At 34.5% G+C, this 21,872-nt stretch overlaps 1 protein-coding gene across 8 annotated transcripts in view; it reads left to right on the forward strand.

The window, feature by feature from the left end:
- The first annotated feature begins 4,062 nt into the window (after positions 1-4,062).
- The window catches only part of LOC130901193 (maternal protein pumilio-like), a 338,508-nt gene continuing 320,698 nt past the window's right edge, over positions 4,063-21,872 (forward strand). For 3 of the 8 annotated variants that reach the window (XM_057812368.1, XM_057812372.1, XM_057812371.1), the window contains exons 1-3: positions 4,065-4,405; positions 6,347-6,534; positions 6,861-7,139. In XM_057812368.1, coding sequence (XP_057668351.1) covers positions 6,355-6,534; positions 6,861-7,139 — 459 coding nt within the window. In that variant the 5' untranslated portion in view covers positions 4,065-4,405; positions 6,347-6,354. Of the gene's footprint in view, positions 4,406-6,346; positions 6,535-6,860; positions 7,140-17,322; positions 17,539-21,872 lie in introns of those variants that run through there. The other 5 variants (XM_057812374.1, XM_057812376.1, XM_057812369.1 and 2 more) reach the window with 4 other exon arrangements.

Genomic DNA, 21,872 nt, shown 5'->3' on the forward strand with positions numbered 1-21,872 from the left:
TTGTAAACATCGTTCAATCTCGCTGCTAGCATTTCTAAAACCTCACATTTTGGAAAACATAACGCCGGGTTATGTTAAGTTATCCATTTTTGACGAATATCCTTCGTTAATTTTAGTATTTTTCATAGTGTATTCACGGAGACACCACTTTTAAGAAAACCCCGCAAAAAGAAATGAGCTGGAGATAGGTCTGGGCTTGACAGAGGGTACTACCCCATCAATTGTGTCATTATAGCCCTAGAACTTCGCATTTTTTCTTTCAGTTAAGACAATGTGTAATTGATACAATAATAATGACATGAAATACAAAGACATAAACGCCATCCAGCGGTAAGTTTTCGAAATAGAGTTCAGTCTTTGTAACTCCAGAGAGTTTAAATGTTTTAAACCTTTTTGAAGTTAAAAATAACTATTGAAATTAGACTTAAGTCATTGTTTCTCTGGAGGTGCGATAAGATACATTTCTGCAGAGTCAACATTAAATAAATCGCCAAGTGCATTTTCAAAAAAGTACCGGTCAATTATGCTTTAAAGATATCGCCGCTCAAACCGTCACTAGTACTTCAATTGAAGTGTTTCAAAGTCCTCAAGTTTGTTTGTTGACTTGCCCATTTCTGTGAAAGGGGGAAATGTTATTTTTCTTTATATTTCTTGAAATTAAATCATTTTCTCTCAATAACAACAAGAACGCGCGTTGTGACTAAATTTCCAAGAAGGTAGAACAGCTCAGACCCCTCTCTACGCGCATTACTAAATGATCCAGCTATGTAAGCTTTCCTTTAATGTTTTCGTCCTCTTTTTTTTCTTCCGAGCACTTATTGCGCGTTATTATTCTGATTAGAATGCCATAGAATTCCACGTTATCCCTCCTAAAAGTGTGGTTTCCCAAGTACGACAAATCATACCAAAAGAGCATCTGGATCAGGTAGTAGCTCAGCTTTACGTGGAGGAAGTTGCCATTTTTTTGCTTTATACGTTTTTTCCAGTCATTTCTCCACAGTTTCGCCTAGTTCAGATCGTCTCAGTCGGTAAAGAGATCGGAGATCTTGTTTCTTCCACTAGCACTTCAATGGGTATCATAACTGTGAGGCTGGTAACTCTCAGGATGTATAGCAGGATAAATTTAAGAGACCATAGGTAACTGGCAACGCCAACATAGGTCTTTTACTGTGCTTTAGTACTTTTACATTTGGCATAAGCTTATAAGAAACTAACCTAGTGGATAATTTCGAGTTTCTAGGTTATGTGTTTGATGCCACTATGTGTTTTCATTGTTTTGTTTCCTTCACAATTTCATTTTGCTCTTTTCTATTTTGGTAGACTTTCAACCCAGTAAAGCATCGTGATGTTCTGTTATACTTTAAGCCCAATTCCAAAAATTATAAAGCATACGAGGCGGAGAAGATATCAATATCAAAAAGAATTCTTCCGAACGTGGGTGAACCAAACAGCTGCAACAGGGCACGAGTGAGGAAAAATGCTGTCGTCACTAAAAGAACCAAGATAATACTGAGTCGATCCATACTTTTGCGGGTAGCGTTAACCTTCAGAAAAACCTCGAGAGTGGCACTGCAGGTAATAACAGACATAACACCAATAGACCTAATGATTATCGAAAGACTAGCAAGACCATAGAAAAAACTTTTAGAAAGTGACAAGAAAGATAGAAAAACGAGACAGGGGTTGTTCCGACAAAGAAAATTGCATGGATTGCCAAAAAAATAGACACCGTGGAGCAAAAAAACTGGGAGGTAGTGAAAACGATGATAAGGAACATCATATCTAAGAAGGAGAAAGAAAAATATCCCGATGCCATTGAAGATATGCCTAGACGACTGTAGTATAGCATTTACGCGGACTGTTCAAAAGGGCCGATTGAATAGTATGCGCACTAGCTACGCTTTCATAGAAAAAAAATTAGTTTTTGTATAAATCGCCATTTCTGGTTATTTTAAACAATTAAATTTCAACTTGATCAAATTTTACAATCTAAAGTTGTCACAAAAATGAAAATACACGTATTCAAGTCTGTCTTACGAACGAAAACATGTAGGACATCCTGTAACATTGCGAACGTAACTTCAAAATGCAAAATTTAAACATATTTGAGGAGTTTTAGCTTAGTTGTTAAGGTCGATTCATAAAGTTGAATTTCCGTTTACCTTTGCTGTTACAAAATTAAAAACATCGAAATCCGTAAGACCATTCATAGTCGCCGTTTGATGTCGCCATTTGTCGTAAGTGACTTTCAAAATAAACGCATTTTATCGTTTCCCGTCGGCCATTCGTAGCAAGAGAAAAGAGCCAATCACATCCAGTTTGCGTTTGTCACATGATTTTGACGTATGACGTTAGAGCGTTAAATTTTTGACTTGTTTATTGGTCTCATTTCTACACACGATAAGGCCTAATGCTTCGTATAAACAAAAAGTACCGTTATTTTCCATAATATCGTCCAAAATACCGGAATACAAACAAAAATATCACGAAAACAGGAAGCAGTACACACGTTAAAAAGAATAACAAAATTTATAGGTTAACGGCAGTAACGTCAAGTTTATTAATAATGTAGAATGTCAAAAGGCAAATGTCACCCACGATCGACAACGGCAAATGGAGAGTCAAGTTTATGAATCGCCTGTTATGCTCAAAGTTTTTTCAATTCTGTATAATATATTCTCTTCGATAAAATAACTTATGTTTTTTTATCATTTATAAATATTCTATATCCGCTGTGAATAACCTCACTTTTACCAATATGATTTTTAAATGCTTAAGCCAAACAAATGTATTTCTGTGAGGGAATGGTACTAAAACTTTTCCTATTCATTGCTAACAACTTGTACTCGTATGTTCATAAAATGTCTAGTTCATAAACGTTTGCAAACTTTACACATTACCGGAGAATTTTAAGAATTTGTTGGAAATTATGTATTCTAATACGAAAACAGGAGAATTCCATAATGTTAGAGGTAAATAGTGGATATTATATATAAACATACACGCATAGTCTTAAGTGATATTTTTATGAAGAAACACGTAAAGTACAATTATAAATTGTTTTCACGATTCGTATTACTCATTAACATCTAGTTTGACAATGACTCGTCCTACCATCTGTTAAAGTATTATCAAATTAACGACGTACTTAGACATTATTATAACGATGTAGAAATCTATATAGTTATTATTTATTTATATATCAATGTAATTTATTTTAAATATACAATTCAATAATTTATATCTCAATTATTTTCAGATAGCAAAATCCTTTAAAATACCCTACATACCTATATATAACTATACCCTACAACAACAATAACAGTTAATTATTTACTGACCTTCCATGATTTAACCAATCAAATGATCGCATTTAAAAACATATCTTCTCAATGATTGGTACAACAAATTATAGAGCAAACGAATATTGGTTTCAATGACATAGTTTTTATTGTAACCCATTTACAAACATTGTATGGTTGTCCTTTACAAACTTATATTTATCAATCGTGAACTAAATTAAATTACTACCTTCAATATTGCTATTATGTCGTGGTAAGTACACATAATTCAACAGGATTTGTAAAAATTGATAATTTTAAAGGGAGAAAGTAGCGTGATAGAAGGACAAAAAACTATTTCAAAACTTTTACTTGAATAACTGTAACAATATATTCTACCCAATGGTTTATACTTTTATGCGTTAATCGTTCTGGTGTCATTTCGCCAAACCTCGAAACTTACCTTACTAGCTTTTTTATTTGTATCTGCTTCTTTAATTTACATATTTAAAACCAGAAACAGGTTCAAAATATGTATTTCTAAATAGAAGCGATTTTTAGTTATTAAAAGTTGCTATATTGACAAAAACACTGCTTAAGGTCATTTCAAATAAAACGCAAATTTAAAAAGGATAGCATCTTTTTATTATTAATTATGATCTGCTCTCATTTATAATTTGTAATATTGTTTGAAAAGTAAAAAAAAGGATATGGAACTTTTCTCGTATTGGTGGTTATCTATAATCAGTTGTTGCTTGAGAATATTGTGTATTCGTGGTTGCGTTAAAGTTTTGTTTAAAGAACAGCAGTTTCATGATGCGTGCGCATAATTACAAGATGGCGAGAGAGCTCATAAATTGCTGTCATTTTTAAATCCTTAAAATTCATCCTGTATAAATGGCGTAAATCGCGAATCTTGTAGTTATTGTAAATTGTATATAGTTTATTGTATAGTTAGTGATAATATTTTGTGTCGTGAATTGAAAAAATAGTGTACAAATTGTGAATTCCAATAGTGTTTGTGTACAGTGGAAAATATCTTAACAAAGCCGACGCCGAAGATCGTAGAAAATTTCGAGAAATACAATTAGTTGATATAAGTTGTGCCTCCTGATCAGCAATAGGTAAGTTTATGTTTGCTGGAAATTGGTTAGTTTCGAGTGGCAGTTAAAGATTAACAACAATATTCTTTGTGTTATTGGTAGTTGTCAAAACGCCATTATTTTGTTTAGGACCGGGAATAACAAAATGTCAAATCGTAAACAAATTCAGATTATTCAAACTTGAGTTAAATTAGTTCTATAATGCTAATTTCAATAAACGTTTTTAAATACATATGTAAGTTTGATGTAATCATTACTGCAAACTTTCGAAAATCTTAAGGGGATTTGACAGATGGCGATAATGTTTTTTACTTCATGGTCTAGCCTATTTCATTATTTATAAAAATATCGATTTTCCATTTTATTAAAGCAAAATATTACACATATTATATATTTGTAAATAAAATACATGTACCAGGAATGTCAGGATAGAAAGAGAATTGACAAGTTGTTGGTATACTTGAAACTATCTTAACTGTTATCTTTTATAGCAGTCAGCCTCTTGTAAAGGCGTACATACAAGTTATATTTGTATACAATATATGTTATCCTAATATATCGTTTTGACAGCAGAATATTTTGAAATATTTACAGTTTAATAAAATTGATTGCTTTCTAAACAAAAAAATTGAATGTAAATACATTTTAATTGATTCTTAAATAGCACCATTGTCAATACCACCCATTTATTAGTTTGATTAAACTATGTATTAATGATAATCAAATAATTCATTTACATAGTTGAAAATGAAAGTGTCTACAAAAATATGTGTTTAGTGATGTGGTAAATATAAATAATGGTATTATAAATCAATTTGTTGATCTGTTTAAATAAAAGTATATTTCTGTAACATCGTAAAATTGTTTTTTTTATATATATATAAAGTTGAAACCAAAATAAGTAAATACTACTAAATTTTTGTAGGTTATGTTTAGAATGTCGCGTTTATAAATTTGAGAATAAGTAGACAATATTGCTTTGCATTAATACAATAGTGATAATTTCTATTTGCTTATACTCATTATCCATAACCTCTTCTGCCATAGGTGTAGAGGTGATATTTCTTCTCCATTTCTATCTTTCGCTTCCTTTTTGGAACCATTGTTGATATTCATAATAAACACACTGTTTAAATTATCACTACACCAACACTCATAATTACAGTGTAATGTGAGTATTGGTGTGGTGGTAGTGTAAACAGTATCTCTTTTTCCAGTTTTTTTGCTATTTCTCCATTTCATTTCCTTCTGGGACTGAGTCTTCTTTTTGTTTGTTTTGGTTTCTCATATCACTTTAACTGTTTTGTCCTTCTTCATTCTCACTACGTGTCCAAACCATTTCAAATATTGTTTGATTTTTGGTAGTAGTACTGATATATAGATCCTTGTTTTTGTATTTTTTGTTGTCTCTTTTTTGATGAAGAATACTCTTTCTTATGATTGTCCTTAGATACTTTAACCTGTAAATGCTCTTTGTTTCCAGTTCCTGTTTTTGCATAGGTATGTTTATCAAAAGTCCATATTGCTTCATTTTATGACTCCGCTTCTGTATTCTGATTTGTAACTCTTCTTTTGTGTTAGCAAATATTAGTAGGTTTCACTCTGTTGTATCTGATGTGTGTTTTTTCCTTCTTTAGCTTCTTTGTTCATGACTAATGGGCTCCTTGTCTCAATCCTCAGTAAGTTACAAAACTACTTGTTGTCTTCCCACTAACTCATGCCATATTGTCTGCTTTCTTATATACTTATATTATTAAGTATGTTTATAAATTGTTTACTAACTTTTCGATTCCTCATTATTTTCCTTAAATTTTCTCTGTTTATACTATCGAAGGCTTTCTGTAAATCAACTGCTGCAACATAAATCATCTCACTTTTTCTGTTAGTTGTCTTAAAGTGAATTCGGTTGTAATGTATATAAAATCTTTATTTATGTGATAAACTGAAAATATATTGTTTTAGAGACACCAATGAAGTGGTTGGGGGGCGGAGAAGGTGATGGCATAATAAAAGCTGAAATGGATCGAGGGCTGCATCGTACACAAGATGATGCTGCAGTTGGTTACATTTTTCAAAGACCACCAGATCCGGAATTTCCTTCATTCAGTCCAAAGCAGCAACGATGGGCTGGAGACGAAGGAATTGTTGATGTAAGTAATCATAATATAAAATAAGCACATATCATAATTTCAGGTACAGTAGGGCTTCAATAATTTGATTGTAATACAAAATTTAATCTCTTCTGATTTATAGAGCATTTATATTACATATTTTGAAAGAAATTTCATAAAATTTCATTGAATGTAAGAGTTTATTATAATTATTAAGTATTTTTTTATAATTATTGAGTAAAATTGCATCTTGAGAGGTTGGGGGACTACATGGAAAGAGTCGTAGAGGTCCTACTGTATCAAATTTGAATTAATATGAATAAATAGATCGGAACTTTAATTAAATGATATATTTTTTGGTTTAGAACCAACATGACCAGAAATGGAAATACCCCACTGTAGTGAATAACAAAGTGGCTACTCCTCCTAACAGCATTTCATATATGGGCAGTGCCGGGGCTGCCGCCGCGGCTGCGATGCCTCCTCTTTACGATATGGGTGGGCAAAATATCAACAAAGGTCTCCACGAACAACAATTCATTTATATGTCAAATCAGTTGCCGCCACCTCCACCTCTACATCATCCACCTTATTTGCCTCCTCAAAGTTTGACGCAGCAGTTGCACCAACAGATGAGACATCAGGTAAGTCTTAACATATTGTTTAGTCAAAAATATTGAAAATGTTCTTCTATTCAAAATTTGTCAAAAATTTCTACACAATTTGATGTAACTGATAGAACGGCTCGGAATATTTTGAAACATAATTGTTACCATTGTTTTAAACTATAAAAAACCCAGGAATTTTCCGAGAATAATTTGTCCTCATTAAGATATTATTCTTAGGATTTTTAGAATTTATGAGAGGCTTGTGCTTTCTGTATTACATACTTAAAAGAATTTGCCTTTTTCTGAGCCTTCCATTTCAGTTTTGCTCTTACAACAAAAAAAATCTCGCCAAGTTTGAGCATAAAATATTAATTTTTTTTCAAATTTCTAATGCTCACTTTTTACAATAATACAAATCACTTGATGAACCTTGTGGGATATTTTATGCTCTCCAAAATCGGTTCATTAATAGGAGAAAAAATTTTTTTCCAAAAACTGTGCTTCGCAGACTCCTATTGGTGAACCAGCATGAGTTATACAAAAAAACTCTAAAGTGACTTCGAAGAACATAAAATTCCCTATCAAACTGATTTGCATCATCGTATAAAGTAAATATTAGAAATTTGGAAAAAGAAAATTTTTTTACATTCATTTTAAATGGTAAAACTTTATATTTAAATTGTAAGTATTTAAAATTGATATTAAGAGCTCATACTAGGTGAGACTTTTTTTTCTATATGTTGATTAATATTTTGCCTGAGCACTGAAATTCCGAAATGATTCACCCTAAGCTCTATATTCTTAGTTAAGGCTCCAAAGTGTTTGACCATATTCTAGTGTAGCTTCTACGAACTATTTTTAGAACTTAAGGGGGGCTGTACTTCACACAAAAGAATTATTCTTTTTCACAACTTTTTATATATGAGCATCCCATTTTAGTTTTGCCCTTACAACAAAATACTTTTGCTAGTGCACTTTTCATCTTTGAACTTCACCTTTTATTATTTTCTCATTATTTCAATTGTAGTGAGGTCTTGTTGAAATTACAATATATAGATTGATAATATTTATATATTTATTTGTTTTTTAGCAAAAAAAGGTATTGAGAATTGACACAATTTATTTGAAAATCAACTCACAAACTTTCTCCCTTTAAAAATAACTGTTATTTGTCTTGGTATAAATTGCAATTCTTTAGGAAAAGTACATTTTAGATTTCATATTTATTGTTAAGTTAGTAATTTTTCTCTGGCATTTCTTGGGCAGCTTTATATTCTTAGTTAGGGCTCCTTAGTGTCAAACTATTTTTAAAACCGAAGAACTGTATGGCATACACAAAAGAATTTTCCTTTTTCACAACTTTTTATATATGAGCCTCCCATTTTAGTTTTGCCCTTACAACAAAATACTCAAGCCAGTACACTCTTCATCGTTCAACTTCATTTTTAATTATTTTTTCATTTTTTCTACTGTTGTGAGGTCTTGTTGAAATTCGGATATATAGATTGATAATATTCTCATACATTTTGGTATTATTGCAATTTTTTATAAACAGTTACTGTTAAGTTTGTAATTCTTCTAAGGCATTTCTTGGGCAGTTCTATATTCTTAGCTAGGGCACCATACTGATGATTTGTCGAGCCTAAGGGTTGTATCAGGGAATTTTTTTACAACTTTGAGAAATGGGCCTCTAATTATAGGTATATATTACAATACCAGAAAACCAGGGTCTTTTTGGTCCTCGACATGCTTTAGATGAGTGTTATCCAATATTGTCATCGATGTAATCTCTTGGAAATTGTGATTGATAGGAACTGCATAAAGTTATGTTTAGTTTTACAAGGAAAAGGATTGAGAATTGATGTAAAATCAAACACATTTCAAAATAAGTGTCAAGTGGCTAGGGACATTTTGGAATTTTCTAAAAGGGGCACAAAATTGTAGATGCTAGTACATTTACAAATTGACATCTTGTATATATATGTATGTAGATTTTAGGTTATCATAAACACTGCGATCCAAAGGATCTATTGCGTCCCTCTTTCTTGTTGCGATACTTGGGAATCCAGTGTTTACAGCTGATCTGTTAAACCCACTACTTCAAAAGTCCAGAAAGTGGGATGGCCGTAGTGCCAAAGATCTTCTTCTTCTATTTCATATGCTCCCAAGTGTATGCTCTGGAGTTCTGTATTGCACTCCACATTATCTGCAACTTCTAGCATCTTTAGGTATCCATTAAAGCGACAGTATTCGTAGATTTGGGTTGATACATTTAGCAGATCTTTTCTGGTTACAGTTTATTGACAACAGCTGCATATGTGCCCTTCTAAGGGTTTGAAGGGGTGTTTTCGCCCACTTTTTCTCTTTGAAGCTGAGGGTAGTTTTATTGTTTCACTACCCTTACGTTTATGCTTCAAAGCTTTGGTTCTTGCTTTCTTGCTTTCTCTCGTGCAAGCCAATCCTGCTCAACTGAGTCCACGCCTCTGCCTACTGGTTGTCCCGGTTCTGACATGTTTTTTGTAGAAGGCGATCCCTTTTCTCCCCGTTTCCCGTTCTCATGAGGTATTCTCATTTGAAAGGTGTTTTCGCGGTTTGTTACAGCTGTTTTTTTCTTTTCTTTTTTTTTCTCCATGGTTGTTCCCACAAGTAGCAATTGGTCTGCATACAGAGGGGTGCGACCCGGTGCCCCTGGGGAATCACCCTGCTTCATGCTTCATCTATCGCCATGATATCTTCCAACTTGGATTAGGGGAAGACTTCCCGATCTAGATCAGATAGATTCAGTTTCAACAGGGTCATCACGAGAAAGATACGATTGAATCCCCAATCGTATTGGGAGTATCTAGTTCTCTTGGTGGCCAGTTTATGGAGATGTCCAAAGACTTTCCGTGCACAACTGGTCCTCTTTACGTTCTGTCTTATCCCGATTGGAAAGATTTCCAGAGCCCCCTTAAACCTTGTTTGTTATAGAAAAAATATTGTGAGGAATAATCTAGGAAGATTCGATTCTTACTAAAGGTTACAATAAAAGTATATCGAGTTGAACAGCTGAACTTTTCATTGATTTAATAAATGTTGATTGCGTGATGTTCCTTCCTACGTGCACAACTTTGTTGCTGAATGTGTGTTTTCTTTGATCATTCTTCTGTTTGTGTTGGTTCTCAATAGTGACCAGGATGACTTTTTTTAAACCTACATTTTATCGTCGACATTTTGGGACTTCATAATTCATATTCTCTCGGAGTGAAACTCCAGAGAGCCATTCCACATTCTAAACTTTTCAAAAGGAGTAGGATTGATGGATCAGCTGTAAACACTGGGTTCTCCAGTATCGCAGCAAGTAAGGCGGACACAATAGATCCTTTGGGTCGCAGTGTATACGAGACCCCAAATTTCTATATACCTACATATACATGTCGGTGATAAACTGCAACCTATATTATATCAAAACTATTTTCCCGATTTTCAGACGTCTTTTATGCTAATCTGTTTGAAAGGTTCTATTTTGAGAAAAAACTGGCGCGTTCTAAAAAAATTTGAACAATCGAAATATTCTATTAGACAGAGAAAACTACAAAGTCTATAAGTTATTGATATTTGAAGCATTATTATCTTCCAAAAAGGTGTTTTGAAGAAAAAAGCACCATATAAGATAATATTAATTGCTGTTAAAAGTTCCGCCCATGTTTCTAATCGAATTCGCGAATTGTTTAATATCAAAATGAAAGCCAGTTAACCGTGAACAACAAAATATCGTTTGGCAGCGGTGACGTTTAATCGATAAATCGTGAAAGGGGGCGCAAAAGGGGCGAAACCCCGTCGCTCCATTCTCCATTGTAGGTTGTTTTTCTCCCGATTGCTCTAAATTAACTACTCTGTATTTTTTTCTATTGGGTACGTTCTATTTTTCTTTATATAGTCTTTTCGGTTACTCGTCGTATTTGAATAAACTGATCTACGATGATAGATCCTAACTAATTTGAATTTACGTCGCTTTGTATCATTCCATGAAATTTCTTCTGGTTTCATATTGTATTGAAAAGATTTATCCTTTCATCACATACGATATCTTTCAATATTTTCAATTAAAGGTTTAGTACTTAGAAAAAGTTGAAATGAATATGAAAAAATAAAAAGTTGTGAAAGTTTTGGCGTCATTCTCGAATCTTCGTGCTCTGAAAATAGTGCTCTAAATCGATGTTTCCTATTTCCTTCCAAGCTCCATCGCCACCAAAAAGCAGGAAAAACAATTTAATGCATTTTTTTGTTTATAACCACAAATCTAATCATTTTTGGCATCACTATCTTGAGTAAATTTATATAATAATCGTCCTAAAGACCCAGACATTTCGTAGAGTCGCGAAAACAAGCTATTTGATTGAGACCTAACTCACGTTATATTATGCGTTGTTCTAGATTGAATGTAGCGAACTAACTTCGTTTAACTCATCCTATACCGCCGGGATTATATCGTAGGTCATCGAAAGACCGCGCAGAGTACCTTATGGTGCAGTTCATATCTGTTTACTATATTTGCAAATAACGGTAGTTAATCACCCTGTATACATCAATAATTCATTTAATTCAGCCGAATAAGCAGAAGTAATTATAGCAAATCAATCTGTTATTATTTTTTTTATGTTTGCCCCTTTCCAAGACTCTTTTTTTCCTGTACGTTTCAAGATTTCTTATTTTTTAAGACTCTTTCTATATCTGTCCACTTTCAAATCACTTTTTCTTTAACTATCTCTTCTAAGACTTTTTTTTCTATGACTGCTGGCTCGTTAACTAGATTCCGATTTTTTCCATCCCTTCTCTTCCTAGAGTTTTTTCAATTATAGCCCTTATCTACGAACGTTTCTTACCTTGAAGAATCTTTCTATGTCTGCTCTCTCTCTTTCTACAGTCTTCTTCAATCATAGCCCATTTTTAAGAGCGGTTCTTATCTTTTAAGACTCTTTCCATGCCTGCCCTTTCCAGATCTGTTTATATGTCTATGTCTGCCCTCTTTCAAGACCTGTTTGTCCCTTTTAATAGTTTTTCTTTTTTCTATGGGTGCTGACTCGTTTTTAAGATTTAGTTTCAATCATAAACATTTTTTCTGTGACTGTGCTTTACTTTTCTTAGAGACTTTTCCAATAATAGATCCTTTCTACGAACGTTTCTTACTTTTTTTAGATTCATTTTATGCCTGTTCTTTCAAAATCTGTTTATATGTCTATGTCTGCCCTCTTTCAGGACCTGTTTTTATGTCTGCCCTTTTCCAGAATCTCTTTTATGTCTATCCCTTCTGATACTTTTTCTTCTTTCTATGCTGACTCGTTCATTAGATTCCGTTCCTTTCCTAAACATTTTTTCTATGACTGTGCTTCACTTTTCTTAGAGATTTTTCCAATCATAGGCCTATTCTATGAGCGTTTCTTACTTTTTCAGACTTATTTTATGCCTGTCCTTTCAAATCTGTTTATATGTCTATGTCTGCCCTCTTTTAAGACCTGTTTGTCCCTTCTAATAGTTTTTCTTTTTTCTATGGGTGCTGACTCGTTTATAAGATTTAGTTTCAATCATAAACATTTTTTCTGTGACTGTGCTTTACTTTTCTTAGAGACTTTTCCAATAATAGACCCTTTCTACGAGCGTTTCTTACTTTTTTAGACTCATTTTATGCCTGCCCTTTCATGACCTGTTTATATGTCTACCCTCTTTCAGGATCTCTTTTATGTCTATCCTCTTTCAAGACCTGTTTTTATATCTGTCCCTTATAACAGTTTTTCTTTTTTCTATGGGTGCTGCCTCGTTCATTAGATTCCGTTCCTTTTCTAAATACTTTTTCTATGACTGTGCTTCACTTTTCTTAGAGACTTTTTCAATCAAAGACCCTTTCTTACTTTTTAAAACTCATTTTGCCTGCCCTTTTAAGGCCTGTTTTTATGTCTGCCATCTTTCAAGACTTGTTTTCATGGCTGTCCCTTCTAATACTCATTTTTTCTATGGGTGCTGCCTCGTTCATTAGATTCCGTTCCTTTCCTAAACACTTTTTCTATGACTGTGCTTCACTTTTTTTAGAGACTTTTCCAATCAAAGGCTCTTTCTACGAACGTTTCTTCTTAGACTCATTTTATGTCTGTCTTTTGAAGACTTTTTCTACGTCTGCCCCCTTTCTGTCCTTCCTAAGACTTTTTCTGTTTCTTTGTATAGCCACTCTCATTTCATATACACTTTTAATAACAGTTCTTTTCCTTTCTAAACTCTTTCTATGATAACACCTTTCCTTCTTTCATTCTTCTGAAGACTGCCTTTGCTCTTCCTAGACCTTTATAGTGTGCAGTTCAAATTTGCTCACTATTTTATTTTTATTTTTTGATCACTCTGTATACATCGATAAATCATTTGTTAATCTAATCGAATAAGTAGAAGTAATTATAGGATTTCAATCCGTTACGAGAACATTTCAATATTCCATCGATTTCCTTATTTATTTCTAATTGGCAGTCGTCGCGTCAAATGATTGTTTCTTCAAGGAGGCTCCCATTAGACGCTAACGATTTTCCACTCAAATCTCCGACACAGAAATTATCCAATACGTAATTATCGATTTTTATTTTATCGTTTCTTGGAACGCATAAACAACCGCTTAGACATCATATTCTGTTATTCAGTTATGATTTTGATTCACTCCGTATAGAACGCGCTGGCGACGATTCATTTAAACGTTTGACCATTTCGAGTCCTCACCGGATGGAGAGAAATTATAATGGTACAGAAGCAAGACAAGGAAAAAAGTGATATGTCTATCTATACCTATTAAACTCTCTGCTGTCTTCACTAATAAAAGTCGGTAGTCGGCTCTTGTACGTGTCTTTGGTAAAGCTTTTACTCTGACTGTCAAGTAGTTTAGGTGGCGATGTTGCCAAATACTCTTTACATATCGTTCTAGGTGTTTTATTAAAATATTTTTTGTGTTTATGTGGACTTATTATGCGTTGTAGTTTTAGGGAGAGGATTTATTTGTACATGTAGCAATTACTGGAGAAGGAAATGCATCAAGTTCATTATTATTATGTTTATATTACCTATTCGTTGTTTTGAAAACGCTGGGTTGCTAGCTATCTCTTTGTAACAATTGAAAATAACTAGGTGCAAGATTTGGGTGTTGGATAAAGATACTTCTTCGAAATGGTAACTAACGATCGCCAATCATGGATCAATAAAAATCTTCCGCAAGGTTAAACTGTATCTCTTTAGTACACAGACGGTTCGAGGCTAGCGGACTGGACATTTCTGGACCAAAATGCAAGCCATACATACCTCTAGAAATATAATTCGCCATTTTCTAGGTGGAGTTGGTAGCAATGAACAAATGTACTATGAGTGTTTGGATAGAAACCGCTCCAAAAAGCACATCTACATTCTCTAAAATAGCCAAACGGCCTGAAAGCTTTTGAGTACACATCCAAACTGGCGTGAGAGTGTAAACATTTTCTAAAATGTGGTAAACCAGGAAATGAGGAAGCGGATAGAGAGGCAGCGACTCCATACCTTGGACCGGAACCCTTCTGTGGTTTCACGAGATGCCACATCGATAACGAACGGCAAAAGAAACAGATGGAGTCTTACTGCAGAAACACTCCAAGACTAAGACAATCCAACAGATTCATAACCATATCAGCTAAGAAGTCTGTAGGACTTGTCGTCATGACCAGAAACAACATCAAACTGGTGGTCGCTTTTGTGGTAGGTAGCTGCCCTCAAAGAAGGAAGTTTTTGTTTTAAAAATTTGAAACTAGTTCTACTTTTGTCCATGGCTTTTACAAAATTCCTGATTAGCCTTAATTTGGTGCGCCGACCGTTCATTTTTTACATTTTTTTGCCCAGGAACGTAAATAGTTCTTGGCGGCCATATTGTTCTTACATAATGTTAATTTCTCTATTGGCTCTTCCACTTGCGTTAGAAGTAACAATATTTCGTGTAGCCAGTTTGTAACCTAAAACCAAAGCAACATTTTCCAAAACTGAACAGATAAACCATTGGTGTTTGCTGTATTCTATCTTTTTTAACACTAGTATTATAATGTATGTTTCTTTTAAGCTAAAAGACTTTGAGGAATCAATTTTCCATTCCTCTGACCTATGTTCATAACCCAGTTTTAACATCAAGTCCTCAATATCATTACAGTATACTAAGTCGTCCTCTAGGAAACAAATCAACATATGAGCTGTGACGTTTACTGTACACGGTAACTTTAACTCCCGTCTTAAACAGATTCCAATGTTTCAGTCTTGAACTTAACACTTCAACTTTTTCTTTAGACGAATCCAAATCATTAAGCTCTAATTGGTTAATCAAATGCGATGCTTGAGGACTAACAGGAGCTGTGCATTCTGTTTCCATTTCTTCGTTTTCTCAACTGCTCGAACTTTCTTCAACACCATAAACTGGAGAAGGCACAGGAACTTCTTCCGAATGGGGGATTGTTTTTATTACAGAAGACACCTCCTGATATTTTACCGTATGGTTCGATTTCTTCGAGGAGTCTTTGATATAGGTCAAGCAAAAATAACAGTCGCATATCACTGGTTTACCAAAAGGCATTGCGGAATATAGTCCATTAAACCAACAGGTCTAATTTTTGTGACATAAGGTGTAGCAGATGTGCGGCACATTTATCGTTTTTGCGAATATCCAGGTTGAAATTTGCACGATAACACTTCTTAAATAAATGTGTTGACTTTTAGAAGTATATAACAAAATAATTCGGGAGAATTAACACATTTGCGTGATTCAACGATTCAACTGTCAGCTAACTACCAAAGGTGACTTGGCGAAAATAATTGATAACTTTGAGCTACTTAATTACTATAGATCAACCAGGGACCTGCTGGCTTATGTTACTAACGTAGAAACTGGAGGTATAGAGAAATATGGAGAATCCAGAGCAATCGCACTTGACATATCGAAAGCTTTTGACAGGGTTTGGCATTACAACTTTCTGAATACATGAATATCGTACGGTTTGTCGTCTTCACTTGGTTTAGTAGCTTTCTCAAAGACTGATCCATCCGGTTCGCTATAGATGTACACAGCTCAGAGGTCAACGCTGGTGTTCCCCAGGGATGCATCTTCCCTGTACATCACTGATTTACTTAACAAAATTACCGCCCCAATAAACTCTGCCACTAGTCAAATCCTTAGGCAGCAACAGATCACCATCATCAATACCGATCTTGAAAACATTCTGGAATGGGGTGGAAGCAATCTGCTATTTTATATAAAGAAAACTGGTAGCGCTGCTCAGGATTCGGTCCTGCCTGGACATAAAATATCACCTTCACCGTAAATTCGCTTGTTGGGTGTTGAAGTTGAAAGCGATATGTCCTGACAGAGACACGTGGCGAGTTTGCCAAGGCAGCTTCAAAAAACCAAGAAGCTATATACCCCACAACAGCTTCTAATCCTCTACAAGGCAAGACTCGTCCATCTTTAACATATTGCTCACATATTTAGATCTTGACTCCCAAGCGTACCTTGAAGATGTTCCAGTTAATACAGGAAAAAGCAGTTCGACCTATAGGTAATCCAGAGTTGACCAGACACTTGGACAGCTTAGAGCATAGAAGAAAGGTCTCCCATCTATTTTACTCTATTTTACCGATACTATCACGATTGATGCTCTTCCGAGCTGTCCAGCATAATCCACCACCACGAACAGTATTTGCAAGATTTACGCGACAGGCAGACGTGGCTCATGAACACCGAGATAGCCTGCAGACCCCCATTTATCGGGACTCATTTCTTTGGAGAAGTGCAAGTCAATAAAATCATCTACCAATGCACTAGAACCTACAGAAGTTCAAGATCAATATGATTTTAGACATGAATGACAAAAACTTATTTTTCTGTAACTTTTGAGGCGCTAACAATGAAATGCGCAGCGGATTTGGCTCTATTAACTTTCGAGTATTGCCTAGTGTTATCTTATGAAACTATTAAAAATATTGTAACCCGCCACTAGATAGAAACGGTTAAAGAAAACAAAAGTTATAACATCAATTACTTCAAGTAATAATATCGAGAAGAATTATTTGTTGAATATGGCAACGCTGTTACGCACCTCTATCCTCAGTATACGAGCTCTCGAAGAAGCGAAAACCCGTCGCCTGCTGCGAGAGCCGGTCAAATACACTCTCGCATTGCAGCGTCGCGCAGGCGCGTCAATATCGTCGGTTCTTTGTTAAGCTCAGTCTGACGCTGAATGCCGCACCTCTAACAGCGGATAATAGTGAACCGGGGAAGACGCCGGTTGTGTTTTTGTTTTTGTGGTGCATCATTCGCCAGTGCCGATAATATACAAAGAAATAAAATAAATTTGTGACAAAGTGCATTAAAGGAATAATGTCATTTTAATAGGATATGAAAGAAATGGGACCCGACATGGTAAACAATATATATCCATATATATGATACCTTTGGTTGTTTGTTTATGTACCGAAAAGGGGTGTGTTCTATGCACCTGAAAGATAAAGCATAATGTTGAATTTTGTCTGATTGTGTAGAACGTTTTTTTTCTCTAGATAATTGCAATATGAATAAGAAATAATTTGTGATTTTCCTACCTACGGGTTCTAAAATTTTATTTCATTTTATAATAATTGGTGCAACAGGTTTGGCGTTCGTTTCTTTGACAGGTAGAGTTTATTCTCAAGGTGGGTACGAGGCACGACCGTCTGTCCGTATTGGTTTGGTTTTATTCTTTTTTTTTTTTTTGGTATTCGTCTCGTGTGTTGTTTACCTCGGAACGAGACGTCTCGTCGCTATCTTGAGCTACACATTCTAGTAAAATTTTTCTTTTCGGTTCATAGTACAGTGTCGTATTTGCGGAATAATTTCTGTTGGATATAATTGATTGAATAATAAATTCACATGCGATGGTGGTCGATACTTTTACGTTTTATTGTATTTAAAATTTTCTGAGACGGTTTTTTTTTATTAAAACAAAATTTCCTTGCGGTCTATTGGAATTATGAACAGAATATTGACCACTGACAGAATCGTTAAGAAGGAAATTGGAATGGAAACTCAAATTTGGTATTTGATTTTCTGTTCGCGTCCATTGGGATATGAGCTCAAATTTATACACAAGTTTCTTGTTCAGAATAAATTTCATAATCTTTTTATTGCGTCCTCTTTTAGTCAGGCTTGCTCTAGACTTTATTATTATAACTCCGCGTTTCCTTAATTATTTTTTAAATAATTTTATCACCGTTTTTCATAATTTTCGATAACTGCGCGTCTTTCCTTTCCAGACTGTTTGTACGACTGCGCATTTGATTACTACATTCTTGACATTATTGTGTGCTTATTTCCAAGGTTTTTTCTGTGACTGCCTCCTTTATACACTTCTATCCTAGAGTTTTCCTCCTAAATTCTTTATGTGACTGCTAACTCCGTTTCTAGACTCCTTGTCTGTCGGGCCTTTCAGTTTTAATTATTTCTTCGTTCTTTTCCAGACACAATTTCCCTTCATAACAATTTTCTTTGTTCTTTTAAAGACTGCCCCTACTTTTCTGGAATCTTTCTGTGACCAACCCTTTACAGACTTTTTCTGTGGTATTTTTTTCTATTGATGCTATTCCCTCTAGACTCTTTATATTATCGTGTCCTCCTGTTCATTCATTTCATCGTTCTTTCTCAGATTCAGTTTCTAAGACTGATCTTCTCCTTCTTAGGCTCTTCTTGAGTCTGCCCTTCTGAGACTCTTTCTACAAGTGTCCTCTCCCTTCCTAGACTTTTTCCCTTTCTTCCTTTGACCCTTTCTTCTTAGACTCTTTCTACAGGTGCCCATTTCCATAGACTGTTTTTATGACTATTCCTTCCAAGACTCTTTATTTCGATGATTTTTTTAATTGCTGTTTGATTTACTAGATGTCTCAAATTATTGTTCCTTTCTCAGACACCGTGTCCTTCTTAGACACTTTTTCCTAAAATGCTTTTATGAGTGATTCCTTCTTTTCTCTACTTTTTTATGGCTGCGTCTTTCTGGACTCTCTTTCTATGAATTCTCCCTCATTAACTAAACTTTGCACTATCGTTTCTTATATTCTTTTCTCAATTATTATTGTGTCCTCATTTCCCAGATTTTTTTGTGGCCGTTTTCTTTCTTCCTAAAGCTCCTTTCTATAATTGGTCCTTCCTTTCCTAGATTCCTTTTTCTCATCACTTTGACTCTGCCGTCTCGTTTTCTAGACTCTTTTCTTCCTTTTTTTTTTTTTAAAAAAATTATTGTATCCTCCTATCCTCGCATACTTTTTATGATTCTTTTCACCCTTTCTTTAGCTTCTTTCCTATAATTGTATCTACTGCTCTTTACCTTTCTAACCTCCTTCTTATACTCTTCCCAAGACTGCCCTGATCATCCTTTCTACAGCTGTTTTTTCTCTTTCTAAACTCTTTATACGACGTGCCTTCTCTTTCTACAAGTACTCTTTCCTTAGACTGTTTCCTATGACTGCTCCTTCCAAAACTCTTTTTTTCATGGTTTTTTTCTATTACTGCTGCCTCGTTTACTACTAGACTCTTCATGTTATTGTGCCCTGTGTTGTGTTTATATTATTACATCATCCTTTCCCAGACTCTGTGTCCTTCCTAGACACTTTTCCATGATTCTGTCCTGAAATGCTTCCTTCTAGATTCCTTTTCTATGACTGCTCCTTCATCACCTAGACACCGCTGCCTCCTTTTTTAGACTTTTTTTCTCAATTTTTATTGTGTCTTTGTTTCCCAGATTTTTCATAATTGTTTTCCCTTTTCCTGAAATTCCTTTCTCTTCCTTCCTCTTCTCCTCTTCTTGCTTTCCTATATTTTTCTATCACTGCCTCTTTTTTTATCAACTTTCTATATCTAATGTCTTTTTTCCTTCCTTTCTTTATTGTTTTTTGGATTTATTTTATTATTGCGTCCTTATTTCGAAGACTCCTTTTCTATGATTATTCCTTCTTCCAAGTTTTCTAATTTCTCTTCATATGATGCATCATTTTTTCTCAATTCTTCTTATTACTGCGTGTCCTAAATTTTTTTGATTGGTCATTGATTTCTCAGTTTCTAAACTCTACTCGGCAAATTTCCTTCCTAGACTTTTTTTCTGTGAACGTGCCGTCGTTTCCTAGAATCTTTTTATTATGGCGTTTCTCATGTTCCCGTTCCCTAAATCATTTTTGTTTTACAGAATCTACTTGATTTTGAATGACTGACTAAAGATTTACCAAATTGAAAATAATAACTTGAGGTGTTCCGCCGTTAATTTTATCTTTCAAACTTCCTGTTGCGAAAAATATTACCTCAACCACAGACCGAAATAGCATTCGAACGACCTTGTGTTTTGATAACGATCTGACGTTTTTTAAACGCAATTATTCGATGATTATTCTAATTTTAATGAACAATTGTGTTTTGCGTAAACCGCGATTAAAAATTCTATTCTTCGTCGACATTGAGATGATATAATTTTTTCTCCACCATAACAAAAACATAACTTGAAATTGAGTAATTGGTGTGTGTTAACAATTCAGTAGTAGTTTTAATGTTTACTATATATACTGTATTTCACATATAACATCATTCAATAAGTCGTGTGACTGACACATAGATGGCGCTGCCCTTGTCAAATCCTTATGACGTTTATGAAGTACCAACTGTCAAGATGACATTTCGATTAGTCGGATAGATTTAAAACAATTTCGTGTGTTAATTTATCATTGCTTCTTGAAAAAAAAATCTGTGCAAACTCAGCAATTGCTTCAAAAGTGTTATCCGGACTCTTCTCAATCGAAAAGAACCATTTTTTATTGGTTTACTGAATTTAAACGTGGTCGTACAGACACCGATGATGAGAAACGTTTTGGTCGTCGAATTGATGTTATTACCCCAGAAAACATTAAAAAAAATCCACAAATTGGTTATATTTAAAATTGAGTTTGTGTGCGGTAGCTGAGGCCGTAAAGATATTAGAAGGCAGTGGGTGCAGACATAAGAAAGCTTTTTTCAAACTGGGTGCCGCGTTTACTCACAGTCGATCAAAAATAACAACGTGTTGATGATTCAGAACAGTGTTTGGACATTTTCATACGTAATAAATCACGTTTTTTGCGTCGATATATGGCAATGGATGAAACGTGGATCCATCACTTCACTCCGGAATCAAAACGATCATCATCTGAGTGGACTGTAGCCGGTGAACCACGTCCGAAATGCCTAAAGGTCAGCTGCGAAGGTTATGGTTTCATTATTTTGGGGTGCGCAGGGAATATTCTTCATCGACTACCTCCAAAAGGGAGAAACAATTAATAACGAATGCTACATAGGCTTGTTGAATCATTTGAAGGCAAAAATCAAGGAAAAACGGCCTTATATCTCGAAGAAAAAAACACTGTTTCACCAAGACAAATCACCGATTCACGGTCGATGGTCAAATTGAACGAATTACACTCCGAATTGCTTCCTTATCCACCGTATAGCTCTGATATGGTCCCCAGTGACTACTGGCTATTCGCTGATCTTAAAATAATGTTCGCTCAACTCAAATGAATGAGCAATTGCTGAAATTGAAGTCTATTTGGAGGCAAAAGACAAATCCTCCTACAAATACGGCTTCGAGAAGTTCGACAAGCGTTTAAATGATTGTATTGCTCTTAATCGAATGAAATCGATTTTTGACAAAAAATGTGTCTTTCTTAGTTACATGACTTATTGGGTGATGTGTTGTTACAAGAACT

The sequence above is a fragment of the Diorhabda carinulata genome, chromosome X, assembly GCF_026250575.1.
Source record: "Diorhabda carinulata isolate Delta chromosome X, icDioCari1.1, whole genome shotgun sequence".
NCBI lineage: Eukaryota > Metazoa > Arthropoda > Insecta > Coleoptera > Chrysomelidae > Diorhabda > Diorhabda carinulata.